This window comes from Neopsephotus bourkii, unplaced genomic scaffold (assembly GCF_033783945.1).
Source record: "Neopsephotus bourkii isolate Nb327-2 ecotype Australia unplaced genomic scaffold, CSIRO-AGI_Nbou_v1 NB_1760, whole genome shotgun sequence".
NCBI lineage: Eukaryota > Metazoa > Chordata > Aves > Psittaciformes > Psittacidae > Neopsephotus > Neopsephotus bourkii.
The window spans coordinates 6,985,602-6,999,736 of NW_026902234.1; the positions used below are offsets into that span (position 1 = coordinate 6,985,602).

The window sequence follows — 14,135 nt, forward strand, 5'->3', positions numbered from 1 at the left end:
AGCTTCAATTTATAATGCTACCTAGGTTACTTGTAAAATGGTGGGTTTTCCTCTCATTAGAATCGGTCTTTAACGGTTAGAATATGTTGGTTGCTCACAGACATACCGAGTTCAATCAGCACACCAAAAGTTTTCATCCTCTCATGTTTCTAATCAGTGATTTTACAGGAAAAGTGTTAGTTGCTTCTTAGTGTATTGTCTTTACACTTCTGCTATTCCAGCAAGTAAGATAATTCTGGTTTTCATTTATTCTATACCTGTTACCTAAATGAGCAATTCCAAGATGGAATTTCATTTGACTACTCCTGTTTCCATGCCACAGTCATTAATTAATACATTAAATAAGCACAATTAAAGAATCAGCATTTAAAATTCACTTCCCAAGGCAAAGTATTTTGTTTTGCTTTTAGCCACTTTCATAAGCCACACACCTTTCAGTCCTTTTACTAACTGCTGTCTCCTCCAATATAATATGTGTTGTCCTCTACGTGCCTTATGATGGCATTCAAGGTGATCTGCTCCATAACCTTTTTCAGCACTGAGATCAGACTGACAGGCCTGGAGTTCCCAATATCTTCCTTTTAGCCCTTCTGGTAGATGGACATCACATTTGCTAACCTCCAGTTAGCTGGGACCAACTTGGTCAGCCAGGACTGCTGATTAACAATGGAAAGTGGCTTGGTGAGCACTTCCACCAGCTCCCTCAGTACCCTTGGGTGGATCCCACCTGGCCCCAGATAACTGTGTGTGTCTAAGTGGTGTAGCAGTCACTGAACATTTTCCCTTGGATTACGGGGACTTCATTCTGCTCCCTGTCTTCCAGCTCAGGAGGCTGGGTACCCTGAGAGCAACTGGTCTGACTATTAAAGACTGAGACAAAATAGGCATTAAGTACATCAGCCTTTTCCTTAACCTATGTCGCTATGTTTCCTCCCACATCCAATAAAGGATGAATATTTTCCTTAGCCCTGTTTTTGTTACTAATATATTTATAGAAACATTTTTGATTGCCTTTTATGGCAGCAACCTGATTAAGTTCTAGTTGGGTTTTGTCTCTTGTAATCTTCTCCCTACATAATCTCATGACATCCTTGTTAGTCCTCCTGAGTGGCCTGCCCCTTCTTATAAGGGTCATAAACTCTCTTCTTTTTTCCTGAGTTCCAGGCCCAGCTCTCTGTTTAGCCATGCCAGTCTTCCCCACTGGCTCATCTTTCTGCACATGGGAACAGTGACAGCCTGCTGCTGTGCCTTTGAGATTTCCTTTCCTGAAGAATGTCCAGCTGTCCTGGACTCGTTTGTCCTTCAGGACTGCCTCCGCTGCGACTCTGTCAACAAGGCCAGAGTCCTTCCCCCTGGAAGCCTAAGGCAGCATTTCTGCTGACCCTCTCCTTACTTCTCCAAGAATTGAAAATTCTATCTTTTTGTGCTCTCTATGCCCAAGACAGCCTCCAGCCATCACATCACCCACAAGTCCTTCTTTGTACACAAACAGCAGGTCTAGTGGGACACCTCCTATAATTGGCTCCCCTCACCAGCTGTGTCAGCAGGTTTTCTTCCACACTGTAGGAACCTCCTGGACAGTTTGCTGTATTGTACTTCCGGGAGACGTCTGGTAAGTGGAAATCCCCTATGAGAACAAGGGTTAGTGACAGTGAGGCTTCTCTCACCTGCTTATAGAATATTTCATCTGCCTCTTTATCCTGGTTGGGTGGTCTGTAACAGACTCCCACGATTATGTCTGTCTTGTCCTTTCCCCTGATTCTTAGCCGTAAACTACACAACCCCATTGTCACCATCATCAAGCTCTAGCCCTGTGTGTGAGGTAGCCCTAACATAGAGGGCTACCCCATGGCTTATCCTTCTTTGCCTATCTCTTCTGAAGAGTTTATAACCACCCATTGCAGCACTCTGCTTGTGGGAGTCATCCCAACATGTTTCCATCATGGCAGCTATTTCATAATTTTCCTGCTGCACAATGGCTTCCAGCTCTTCCTATTTGTTGCACATGCTGCATGCACTGGTGTAGGTGCACTTAGGTTGAGCTATTGATCCCACCACCTTTTTGCAGGGAAGCCATAATTCCTACATAACCATTCCCGGGCACTTCTATTGATGTGTAGTTTATAACTCATCAGCAACCCTTGTGTCTTGGCTGACACATGGTTCTCCATCACTTGCTTCCCCTGAGATGGTAGACCAAAGGACCTTGCTAGCACACCATATCTCAAACATTGGTGTGCTGTACCCGTGGCTTATCTCTAATGGGTCTGGTTAGTGAGGTGACCTTGCTACCTTTTTTTACGTATATGGCTGAGAGAACTTTTTGTTTCTTACTGAAGCCTGCATTGACTTTTCGTACTGTCCTTCTTACCATAAGGATAGTTTCTGACCTCCAAGTCAGAGGTTCCTCCTGTGATTTCTTTTTTTTTTTTTTTGGTGGATGTAACTTCAGCTGCCATTTGAGAATGATATTGGTCTCCCATATGTCCTGTCTCATGTCTGCATTAATATCTTGCATACTGTAGGAAACTTAAGAGTAATTCAGATCATACTGAGGTCAGCACATACTGGGTGACCCTGCTGCTTGGGCTCCCTTAATTCAGGGTCACCCACGTAAACATCTGCATCTGAGGTGCCTTGTGCTGAATGGAATGTCACCCTATCTCCACAGTGCTTTAATCAGTGGCACTTGGTCATCCTGGCTATTGATTATACGAAAAAAAGTTAAATTCAGCAAATGGTTCAAGTCATACAGGTGACTGTATTATAGACAGTTGGTGATTAGCAACATGTGATATTACTGTTTCCTTTTAAGTGTTTCTGCTGTGATGCATAATTTGTAGTTAACTTTTCCATGCTAGCAGACAGTTGTGTGTGATTCACTTGCATTGCTGTCACCTGTTCTCCATTATCCCGGCAGATCCTCATGCAATTAGAAATGATGCAAAATCGTAATCGTTAATTTGTTAAAACATGAACTTAGAGTTGGCATTCTGGACTGTCTTCATTTTCTGAGGGGTTTAGCTTTTGGTATAAAACAGAATTTTCCAGTTGACTATAGCTGGTGAGATTTTATGCTGTGAGTGACTGATTACTTTGAGGGTAAATTTCAAATGAATTCTGTCAACACTGATAAATTGCTTATTGTTCATTGCAGCCTACCAATCAAGTTAAGCTAATGCAGCTAAGGCAGGCTGCAATTTTATTAAGGATACCAGCGAGGCTTTTGCAGATTAAATTGTGCCAAAGTCCTGTCAGGATGGACTCCAATTTAGTTTTTCTAAAATAGTTAATAAAAAAAAAAATCTGTGCAGATCTAGAATATTTTAAAATGCACCAAAATATTTAAAATGTAAAGCTTATATTCTTTTACCTCATCAGCTAGACATGCATTTAACTTATATGCAGAACATGTTCTCCAAAAGCTTATCTGAAGGGAATATATAAACAGTGTACAGAATGTGTGTCTTTTAAATGTATGCCTTTATCAGTTTGCTTTCTCATTGTCATGTTTTAAACCCAGCCGGTAACTCAGTGCCGTGCAGCTGGGTGGGATGGGGAGGAGAATCAAAAGAATGTAAACCCCATGGGTAGAGATAAGAACAGTTTAATAACTAAAATAAAGTAAAATATAGTGATAAAAGAAAGAAAACCATTAACAACAACAATAATAATAGGAAACAAGAGAAGAAATGAAAGCTCAGAAAACCCAAGTGATGCACAGTGCCATTGCTCCCCCTCCCACCAACCTATACCCAGGCTGACCGGAGCAGTGATCTGGGCCTTCTGGGGCACTCCCCCTGTTTCTATACTGGGCATGATGTGCTGTGGTATGGAATACCCCTTTGGTTAGTTCAGGTCAGGTGTCCTGTCTCTGCTTCCTTCCAGCTTCCCGTGCCCCTTCTCACTGGCAGAGCATGAAGCTGAAAAGTCCCTTGATTGGAGTAAGCATTACTTAGGAAAAACTAAAACATCAGTGTGTTACCAGCATTGTTCCCAGACTAAAGCTGAAACACAACTCTGCACCAGCTACTAGGAAGAAAAATAAGTGTTACAGCTGAAACCAGGATACATCATTGAACTTTGCAAACTTTTAAAAATTATTTCTACTTTGGCTCTTCTGTTTTGTAGCAAAAATCCTGTCTCAAAATTACCGCATATATTTTACACTGGTTCATAAACTTCATAGTCAAAACATTCTTAAGCCTCTCTCTAGTTATTATTTTTAAATGAATTAGTTTTAAGGAGCCAGTAAGAGCAAGGCAGCAAAGAACTCTCCAGGTCAGCTGAAATGGTATTTGTTTACCCCTGCAGAAAAGGACTGTGAAAGCATTTTATGACTATTTAAGGAGTTTTATATGAATAAATTGTAGGACCGCCCTCTTCATCCCAACAGACTTACTTCCTTCAGATCTCTCATGAATCAGAATTCAGCTAATTCAGAACTTGTGTAAAATGAGAGGTTTCTAAAGCATTTTAACAGGCAATGGAAAGAAGAAAAACCTTTCTTTTCAATTTACGTTTTGAATGTCAGTGTTCTTACACATTTATTTACACTTTTCTCACCTTTCGTAAGTAAGAGATACTGTTTAAAGTTTTTGTTGTTAAAACAGATTTCGTTAGTGGTGCAATGCAAATAGATAGGACCATTCCTGTTTCTTGCAAATAGGCAGTCATTTGTAGGAGCCCTAGCAAGCTATAGAAGAATTTCTAGAAGTTGTAGTCCCGTATAATTTCTATAAAGTTATGATAACATAATTTGTAGTTCTAGGTTTTTCTTGCTTCAGGGAAGGTTATAACTTCTTGGTACTGGTATAGAAGTGTTTACCTCACTCTTAAGTGATGGAAGTGCTTTGACATGAAGTACTGTTAAGATATATTGGGATTGTATTCATTGTACTTTGCGTATTTGCCATTTCTGTTTATAGTTTTTGTCACCTTATGGATTTTAACAAGTTAGACTTACTAGGGCATGATAGTATCATACTAGAAGTGACTTCTGGGTTAATTATTTTTCCAGGTTTAAGACACTGCTGTGTGTACTTAATACTTCAAAGTTCTGTTATAGAGAGCAGTGGCTCAATAAAGAGCACTGATTCTTGAGTGTATGTCAGTTGTGTATCAGTTAACGGAGCACACTCTCTGAACCCATGTAAGGATTTTCTGCTTGCTGTTACTGACAGGTAGCCCTAAGTTTTTGATATCACAGTTCCTGAAAAATAATACCTTCTGCAGCATAAAATACAGGTTTTGAAAGATCTTCTTCCTAACAGTAAGGTCTAGGAATTACTGTGTCCTTGTTGACAATTAGTTGTTTAGGCTCTCAAGCTCACTTTAATTGCCAAGTTGATTTTTTTTTTCTTGGTCCCTATTCTGAACAGCTTTTCTGTGGCATTTCTTTTCATTTTGTATCAGTAAGCATCCTCAAATAAATTAAAACCTTGAATTCACTCCAAGGCTACTACTTATATTTAGTAATTTGTATATCCTTGCACCAAGGAAAGGGAAAATTTTGACCGAAAGATACATCTGTCCTCTCTGTACTGATAAAAGCATCTTGACATCCTATTTATAAATTACAGTATTCAGCACATGTACAAAGAATTTTTTAATGTCGGTGTTTATTGGTTTATGCTGTAACTTGCATAGTGCAATTTCTTATTAAGTATAACACATACAAAATAAAAAAATATTTTTAACATGCAAACATTAAAATGTTTTCCTAATGTGTATTCTGCTGATGTAAATGCCCTATCCTATGTGAAAGACTATTCATTTTAACAAAAATAATCAGTTGTTACTTATTTTCTTTGTTTTTACTATAAATTAATATCAGAAGCGAGAATGACATAACAGAGGAACAGATTTAACCTTTTTCAGAAGTGATTTGATTCTGAGGAGTAGGATAAAGGGAAATGTTCAATGTGATTTAAAAACTCATCCATTATTTTAAGGGAGTTTTGTTGGTATTTAAATATATGGAAGTGTTCTTATCCAGCTCTTACTTTTACCTTTCAAGTGTTATTTTGCCTGTCTTGAAAAAGAGTACAGTGACAGTATTTTGACAATGAAAGGCTCTCAGGTATCACATTAGCTTCTACATGTACTGTCCCTCTCCATGTGATTTGCAGCAGCTTAAAGTATTTCCTTCTGAGTCTTTTTGCACGGCTTAATGTTCCCCTCACATGATCACAAGGAAATAACCATGATAAATGAGCATTGAGTAAGCACGTTCAAGATAAGAATTTTTATTTGAGTTTAAAAGTGTTTTGTTTCCTGTTTTCCTTTGTTCTCAAGGGAATAGGCCTTGTTTTAATACAAGGGTTGGAAATGTCAGAACTCTATGGAACTCACATTTTTTAGTTCCTAGTTTTACCTGAGTTTTGCATCACATGCTCAGCATAAACTGAATTGTTTCGTGCTGCTAATAGTTGCACAACATTGAGGCACTTAAAGCCCTTTAAATGTATCTAACAGCTATTTTACTTTTCCATGCACTGAGCTGTGTAATATAGATTTTAATTGTTTTCTTTTACAGATTCTGTACAGCCTTTCCTGGAAGCCTGCAGTAATGAATCCTTCTTCCGAACTTGCTCTGTTTTGCTTCGAAGTTCTAAGCTAGATACTCAGATTTTGGAAAAGCTCTGTGTGATACTGCAAAAACTCTCCAGAATAAAGTAATTCTTTATTACTATTATTCTGTTAGTTATTGTTAGATCAGCAAACTCAAAGCCTTTTATTTTTCTCCTTTTTCAAAAACTCATCTCTGTTTTGCTGTTTATTTGCTCCACCATAGACAATGCTGGATGTTCGCTGTTAGCAGATGGGGTTGGAACTGGATCTTTAATGTCGCTTCCAGCCCAAACCATTCTGTGATTCTATAAATTGCATTGGAAAGGTACTAAAAGTAAAATTAAACATTTTTCATTTGTTGCTTTTAGAAACTTTCCACATGAGTGTGAAACCCTGTAATAGCCTTTCCATCAGCTTTGATTATACTATATGTTCACTTACTCAAGTAAAATTCTATTTTTTTGGTGACTTTTGACAAGATTTTTCTCACCATGCAATTATAACCTACAGCTTAGAGACATTATACGCAATGTAGAAGACTTGTATGCCAATGTAATGCACATTTTTCTTCATTAAAAATACCATTTTCTGTAGAATCTTTAATGTTTAGATGAAACCTCTCAATTTTAAATTGATACTATTGTATGTAAAATCTTTTGCAGAAGTAATAAGAAGATGTTTGAAATGTTTACTCTTCACCAAATGATCCAAGAACTGCACAGGACTACAAACCCAGATCATGTTTTTCTCTGTATAAACCTCAACTCAATTCTGTTAAATTTGGGATTGTCAAGGAGTAACTCTCTTATCTCCGGTTTACGCACAAGTCACTAGCACTATCATTCAGTCTAATTTTTGTTCTGTATAACTTTTACCAACAGCCTATGTTACTTGAAATTTGGAGGGGTTTTCTTACTGTTGTGTGTAAATTAATTAAGCAGAACCTCAGTACTGTATGTTAATCTGTATTGTGTGGATTCTCATTAATATTTCCCTTACTCATAAAAAGGAAAATGAAAATTGGCATAATATGTAAAATGGCTTTCTTAATTGAAAGAAATTAAAATAATGCTTCTAATCTGAGCAATTCGTGTATCCTAAGGAACTGGATCACTTGAGTCAGCAGATCAGGAATACCACCCTTTCCTTACAGGTATGAATCTTGGTTTTCTTTGACTCTTCAGAGAGTTTTATAAATTCGTTTATTTATTTTATGGTTGATAAGTAACGGACAAGTATCTTATCAAATTATCTTTTGCTATAACTACAGTTGTAATATGATTTAACGTAACTAGATGTGTTGAATGAGAAGTATTTTTTTGTTTTATTTCAGAGTGTCATAGTGGGGTTTTTATTTTTTATATGTATATATAACAGTATTTTATCCTGCATTGTAAGAATTTCTAGTGTCACTTTGGGTTGTAATATCTCTGCAAATGTAAATAAAAACATTCCTTCAAATGCCTGGCAATAGTAGTCCCCAATGTAAAATACTTTATTTTATTATTTCTGCTATATTTTGTATTAGCTTGCAATACAGTCCTCATCGTACCCACATTTCTTTTCTGCATGTAATGGATACACGTTCCGTCTGCCACAGTTCAGTGTTCAGAAGTTCTTGCACATAGGAAATGGGATACTACTTAAAAATTCAACTTAGTCCTCCGATTTCTGATTTGTGCTGTAATTACTGAAACTCTTTAATTGTAAAATTGAGGCTCTGGTTAACATTTAAAGATCTGCTATATGTTAGTTTTTCACTAAGACTGGCAGTATAAAACTTCGGAGTGCTTTACTTCTCAGTTCCATACTTTTTTTTTTCCCCTTGCTTTTTCTTTGTATTTTTTACCAGAACTCTTTGAACTGAGTCTTTGAAGTTGAATTCTAAATGCAGATATTTTTCTAGCAATGTGACTTGCATTTCTGACAAGCTTTCCTATGAAAGGAGTCTACACGACATTTGGCACCATGTATGTCCAGAAGAGAGAACAAGCAGTGTGTACTCTCTGGGCAGGAAATGAATTCTAGGTAATTTTTAAATCACACAAATAATTGCTAAAAGCTTTTGCTGACAGCTGGTTATGTTTTGGAATAGGATTTCTTCATCAGGCGTTTCAGAATTTTGTCAGATTTACCTGAAGTGCAAAAGCTTGCTTATACCTTTGGCTGGAGACAAAACCCTCTTATTTAGGAAGTGTGTTCCCAGTCCTCATGTGCTTCTCCATCCACTTGGTTATTAAAAATACTAGAAAATAAATAAATAAAAATCTATAGAAAGTTGTTGGGTTTCCTGCATTCCCAGGAATGTTGATTGTGCTTATGGCTTTCAGCCTTCATCACTGTGGTTTGTTAATCTAACCTTTTTTGTGGTACCAATTTAACACTGTGTGTTCATCTAATAATTGCAAAGGTAATTCAATAAAAGAGCATGATGTAGCTTTTACGATGGGTCCCTTCTGTTTTCTTTTCTGTGGGATTTACAGTCTGACAAGATGAATCACCAATCAAATTTTTATGATCTAGAATGTTTGTTAAAATGCAAAAAAAAATTTTGAATCTGTTACATATTAATGCAATTAAATTGATGATTAATTAAGGATAAGACAAATGATTTTGATCTTAGGTAAATTTTAACTGGGCTGTAAAGAAAAATAGAAGTTCTTGATTTAACATTCATATAACAGTAAACAAAAAGTATCAGGAATAAAGAAATAAATTAATTATGAATATGAAGTGTCTTTTGAAGAATAGATACTTCTATAAATAAAAAAGCTCTAGTAAAGTTCCAAAATATGCATGTGATTTTTGATGCAGGGTAATTCTTTGTTAAAAAATGAGACTCACAAATACACTCTAGTAGAGTCATATGAAGGCTATACTTGTGATGGTAGAAGTGAATTTTTTTTTCTTAAGCCAGTTGTTGACAGACAACTTAGAGTAGTTCCCTAGTACACTGTCATAAAATATTTCAGTGAAGATATTTGAAGAACATATACTATGCCATGGTTTTTCCAAAATCTATTACTAATCAATCCTTGTTAAGGCAGGAATATTTATGAAGCCTCCTAATATCTAGAAAGGCAAAACGATGAATTTGGAATTGGTTTTATTCGCTATCAGATTTTCAGTTTGTGTTGAATAAGGAAATTCTTTCCTGTTGGGGTGGTGGGGCACTGGAATAGGCTGCCCATGGAGGTTGTGAATGCTCCATCCCTGGCAGTGTTCAAGGCCAGGTTGGACGAGGCCTTGGGTAATATGGTTTAGTGTGAGGTGTCCCTGCCCATGGCAGGGGGGTTGGAACTTGATGATCTTAAGGTCCTTTCCAACCCTAACTATTCTATGATTATATGATTCTATGAATTGCATCTTTAAACATGCATGGGTTTATGATACATGCAGACTATAAATAAAAGTGAAAAGAATGTCTTACAATATGTTTTCAGGATTGGAGACTTCAAGGAATGTAACATGTCAGTCTACCAAAAATGAAACTAAAATGATCAAAAATAATAAACTGAAGTGGAGATTTTTAGATCTATTCTGTTTCAATTTGTAATTGATTATCTACAGTAACTTATGATGTCTGTGTTAGAAGCGTAGATAATCTGGCTTGCCTTCGTCATTAGGAGGTTGAAATATGTGCTATGATAAACACTATACCAAAATCACAGTTATTTCTGTGTTTCTGCTTCTAAACATTTGGTATATCAAATTTTGTACATACCTGCTGGTTGCACTGTCTTGAACATCAGTCCTGTGGGCCAGTCCACCCCAATTGTCCACACCAGTCCATGTTTTGGCCTTGCCCAAGCATTCCCATCCTGTTGTTCTTCTGAGGCACCTTCGCAGTCTCTGGGGAAGGGGAACAGAGGAAATCAGTTGCATTCCCTACTGTCTTTTGTGGTTTTTTAAAAGAAAGACAGGGACCCTCGCAGTTCCTAGGAGCAGCCAGCTGATGAGTCAGAACGTGTAGCTTCAAACTAGCTATAATCTTGCTTGCGTATCAGTCTCCAGAAGTGATCAAATACCATTACTGGCATGAAATGAAGAAAGCTTCTGGTAGTCATAATCTGCCATTTTAAAAGAAGATAGAGAATTGACCCATAATTTTGTGTTGCTGTCTTTGGAACAGCTGTGAGAGTGACCATTGGGAAAGTTAACAAGAATATTGCATATGCTTGTGTTAGGGTAGTTTTCATCACACAAAAGGCTACCAAAGCTGAAGAGAAATAATTTAATTTTCCTTTTTTTTTTTTTTGTCACAAATGTATCTATTGTAGAATTGTCATCCCCTCACTGTTTATCAAAGGCTTCCTATGGATAAACAGGCAAGACAGTGTTTCAGGCCTTATCTACAAAGTCTAGATTTGGCAGATCTGTAAGAATGATTGTTCGGGGTGGACAGTTGCATTTGGGGATGTTGGTACAGTTGTATTTGCAGAAGCTTGACAGATTTAAATAAAGCAAGTTAATATTAGCCAGTCTGCACAGTTTTGCTCTGTTTCTTTATATCTGTGAGTTTCACCAGCATATAAAGGGTGTCTCTTAAAGTGGGATTTCACAGTTAGGTTCTAGTTCTCCTTAACAGGCATCATTCTAAAGTTATATAACTAAATTCAATATATTATGGGATGTTATAGCAGATAAATTAACTTGGAAGGTAAAAGTATGCTGAAGGCAACATATTTTTGATGAACTTTTATTCACGATCAGCATCAATGTCTAAAATGTATGATTTAACTTACCAGACCAGGTTTAAAAGAAGCTCATAATTCAGAGTTATGACACTGGATCCTTTAATTATATACTGAATTTTTCACCTAAAACTTATACAGCTTCAGGGATTGATGGTCTTGTAGAAAGCATTTATCTTCAGGATAACATATTTAAATATAGTCCAGAAAGCCTGCAAATATGATCTATGAAACAATCTGGTAGGCTTCTACTTTCCAAATGGTTAGAGGAACTGCAGTGGCAAAGCAGTGACTCCTTGTGCTCCTCTTAATGATATAATGTTCACACATTTTAAAAACAAAAATTATTGTAAAAGTAATAGTGCTGTACAGTGTTGTGATCCTACCTTTGACATCCTCTCAAGAAATGCTGTGGTAGACAAAGGCATCTTCATGTGCTATACTGACTCTTTTATTGTGCTCTGTCAAAACCATCACTATCCATCATCAACAGTGAGCATTAGGGGCTGCTGAAAGCTTTAATGCCATCTTCTGACCATGGTTAGGAACTCTGTTTATTAGACTTCTGGTTTTCACATAATTTTGAAAGCAAGTGTCTTGTATATTTGGCTACCTGATCACTACTAGAAGAGAGAACTTTGAACAAAACCACTTACTATTTTTACTTGTACCTCCTTTTTTTTGTTTTGTTTTGTTGAGTGAATGGTCCTGAGTCAAAATTTAACAAGACGTAACTCACACGATGCTCTGTTCTCTAAAGTCACACTGAGAGAATTAACTGAGAAAAAGAGATCCAAGAAGACATGTATATAATTTTTTTTCCCCCAAAATCAATTCTCTCTGTGCCCATTACTCAATGATGTTTAGACTGATACCAAGGAGTATCTCCCAGAAAATACTGCATTTCTCTGATCACTGCTGCTTAATGGGAAGTGACAGCTCTGGTAGACATACATAACATAGGGCTACAAACATATTGGCCACGATACTGCTAACAACAGTAGCTACGAAAGCTCAGCTTTTAATCCACTTACTTTAAGGTCATCTTCAGCTCCATTAAATGGCACTCTCACTGCAGTTAGTTGTGGAGAAAATAAATAATCATCTATCCACCTTACAGGGAGAAAAAATTATGTGATAGAGTTTCAAACAGGAGCATAATATTCCGCCCACACATCAGCTTTTTGGAGAAGTAGTATGCCTTTGAAGAAGGTCAGAGGTAACTAGTGTTGCCAGACTGGTTTTGTCCTTCAGAAGAAATAGTATTCTGAAATGTAGATTCAGGAGCTATTTATATAAGAAATGCAAATAAACAGACTTTCTGTGTTCCACGTTCCTCCCCACAATGCAGCCTGCTCTGTCCTCCTCCACACTGAAGTGTGACTATAATTTTTTTTCACAGCAACCTTGCACACCAAGGCCAAATTCCAGAAACAGAATCCTAATTCAGCTTCCTTCCTGTCTCAGTTGTCTTTCTACTCATCAGTCTTCAGTGTTACCTCCTCCTGATTTTTCATTTACTTCTATGTGGTGGATTGAATTTGAATATCCTTGTGTATTCCTGAATTGCTTTGCAATAGTAACTTGAATCCTATTACAAGCTTGTTTTTAAAGCAGCCTTAACTACAAAAGAAAGAAAAAATTAAAAGCAATTCTCTTTTTTTTGTTAAAAGGTGATAGACAACTGAGATGCCTCTGTGTGACCTGTGTAATAGCTAACCACTGGCGTCTTTTGCAGCACAGCATGCAAAGGTTTCTTACCATTCTTCCATGAGTCTTCAGACAGTCTAGTTTCACAGAACACTGGCAAAAAGGAATCAACATTTTTCTGTTCTTGAAGAGTGGTTGATAGTGATGAATTAATGCCTGAGGTAACAAGTGCTGTGCATTGTAACTCATATCCCAATAAATAATCAGAAAAGCTTATTTGGATGTGGGTAAAAAAGAATATATATGCAATATTATGTGTCTAGAACTAGATATAAACTGAGGCAGTGGATTCTTACCCTGTTTATATTAATATATTTACTGGAATATGCACTAGGAAGCCTATCCAATACATAATAAGAGCATGAGCTCTCTTTGCTTTTCATTATCAGAAAGGAGTATAGAGGTTGCTTGCAGAAGAATGACTGCTGCATACAGGAGTCATTGTTTTAGCTCTGGGTCATGATTTTCAGCTGCAGCAGTAAGGTTTTTTTCTCCTAACTACACCCTCCTTATAACAAGGCAGGGGTGTATGAGGCTGAGTTCACAGAATCATAGAATCATAGAATAGTTAGGGTTGGCAAAGACCTTAAGATCATCTAGTTCTAACCCCCCTGCCATGGGCAGGGACACCTCGCTCTAAACCAGCTCACCAAAGGACTCGTAACCTGGCCTTGAACACTGCCAGGGATGGAGCATTCACAACCTCCCTGGGCAACCTATTCCAGTGCCTCACCACCCTAACAGGAAAGAATTTCCTCCTAATATCCAATCTAAACTTCCCCTGTTGAAGTTTTAACCCATTACCCCTTGTCCTACCACTACAGTCCCTAATGAAGAGTCCATCCTCAGCATCCCTATAGGCCCCCTTCAGATACTGGAAGGCTGCTATGAGGTTTCCACGCAGCCTCCTCTTCTCCAGGCTGAACACCCCCAACTTTCTCAGCCTATCTTCATACAGGAGGTGCTCCATTCCCCTGATCATCCTCGTGGCCCTCCTCTGGACTTGTTCCAACAGTTCCATGTCCTTTGTATGTTGAGGACACCAGAACTGCACACAACACTGCAGGTGAGGTCTCATGAGAGCGGAGTAAAGGGGCAGGATCACCTCCTTCGACCTGCTGATCACGCTTCTGTTGATGCAGCCCAGAATATGGTTGG

The 14,135-nt window shown here is 37.6% G+C and overlaps 1 protein-coding gene across 4 annotated transcripts in view; it reads left to right on the plus strand.

Annotated features, from left to right (window-relative positions):
- Positions 1–9,364, plus strand: part of CCDC138 (coiled-coil domain containing 138) — a 32,735-nt gene extending 23,371 nt beyond the window's left edge. For 3 of the 4 annotated variants that reach the window (XM_061377567.1, XM_061377565.1, XM_061377568.1), the window contains 2 exons: positions 6,539–6,677; positions 7,236–7,886. In XM_061377567.1, coding sequence (XP_061233551.1) covers positions 6,539–6,677; positions 7,236–7,407 — 311 coding nt within the window. In that variant the 3' untranslated portion in view covers positions 7,408–7,886. Of the gene's footprint in view, positions 1–6,538; positions 6,678–7,235; positions 7,887–8,425 lie in introns of those variants that run through there. The other variant, XR_009729097.1, reaches the window with a different exon arrangement.
- The last annotated feature ends 4,771 nt before the right edge of the window (positions 9,365–14,135 follow it).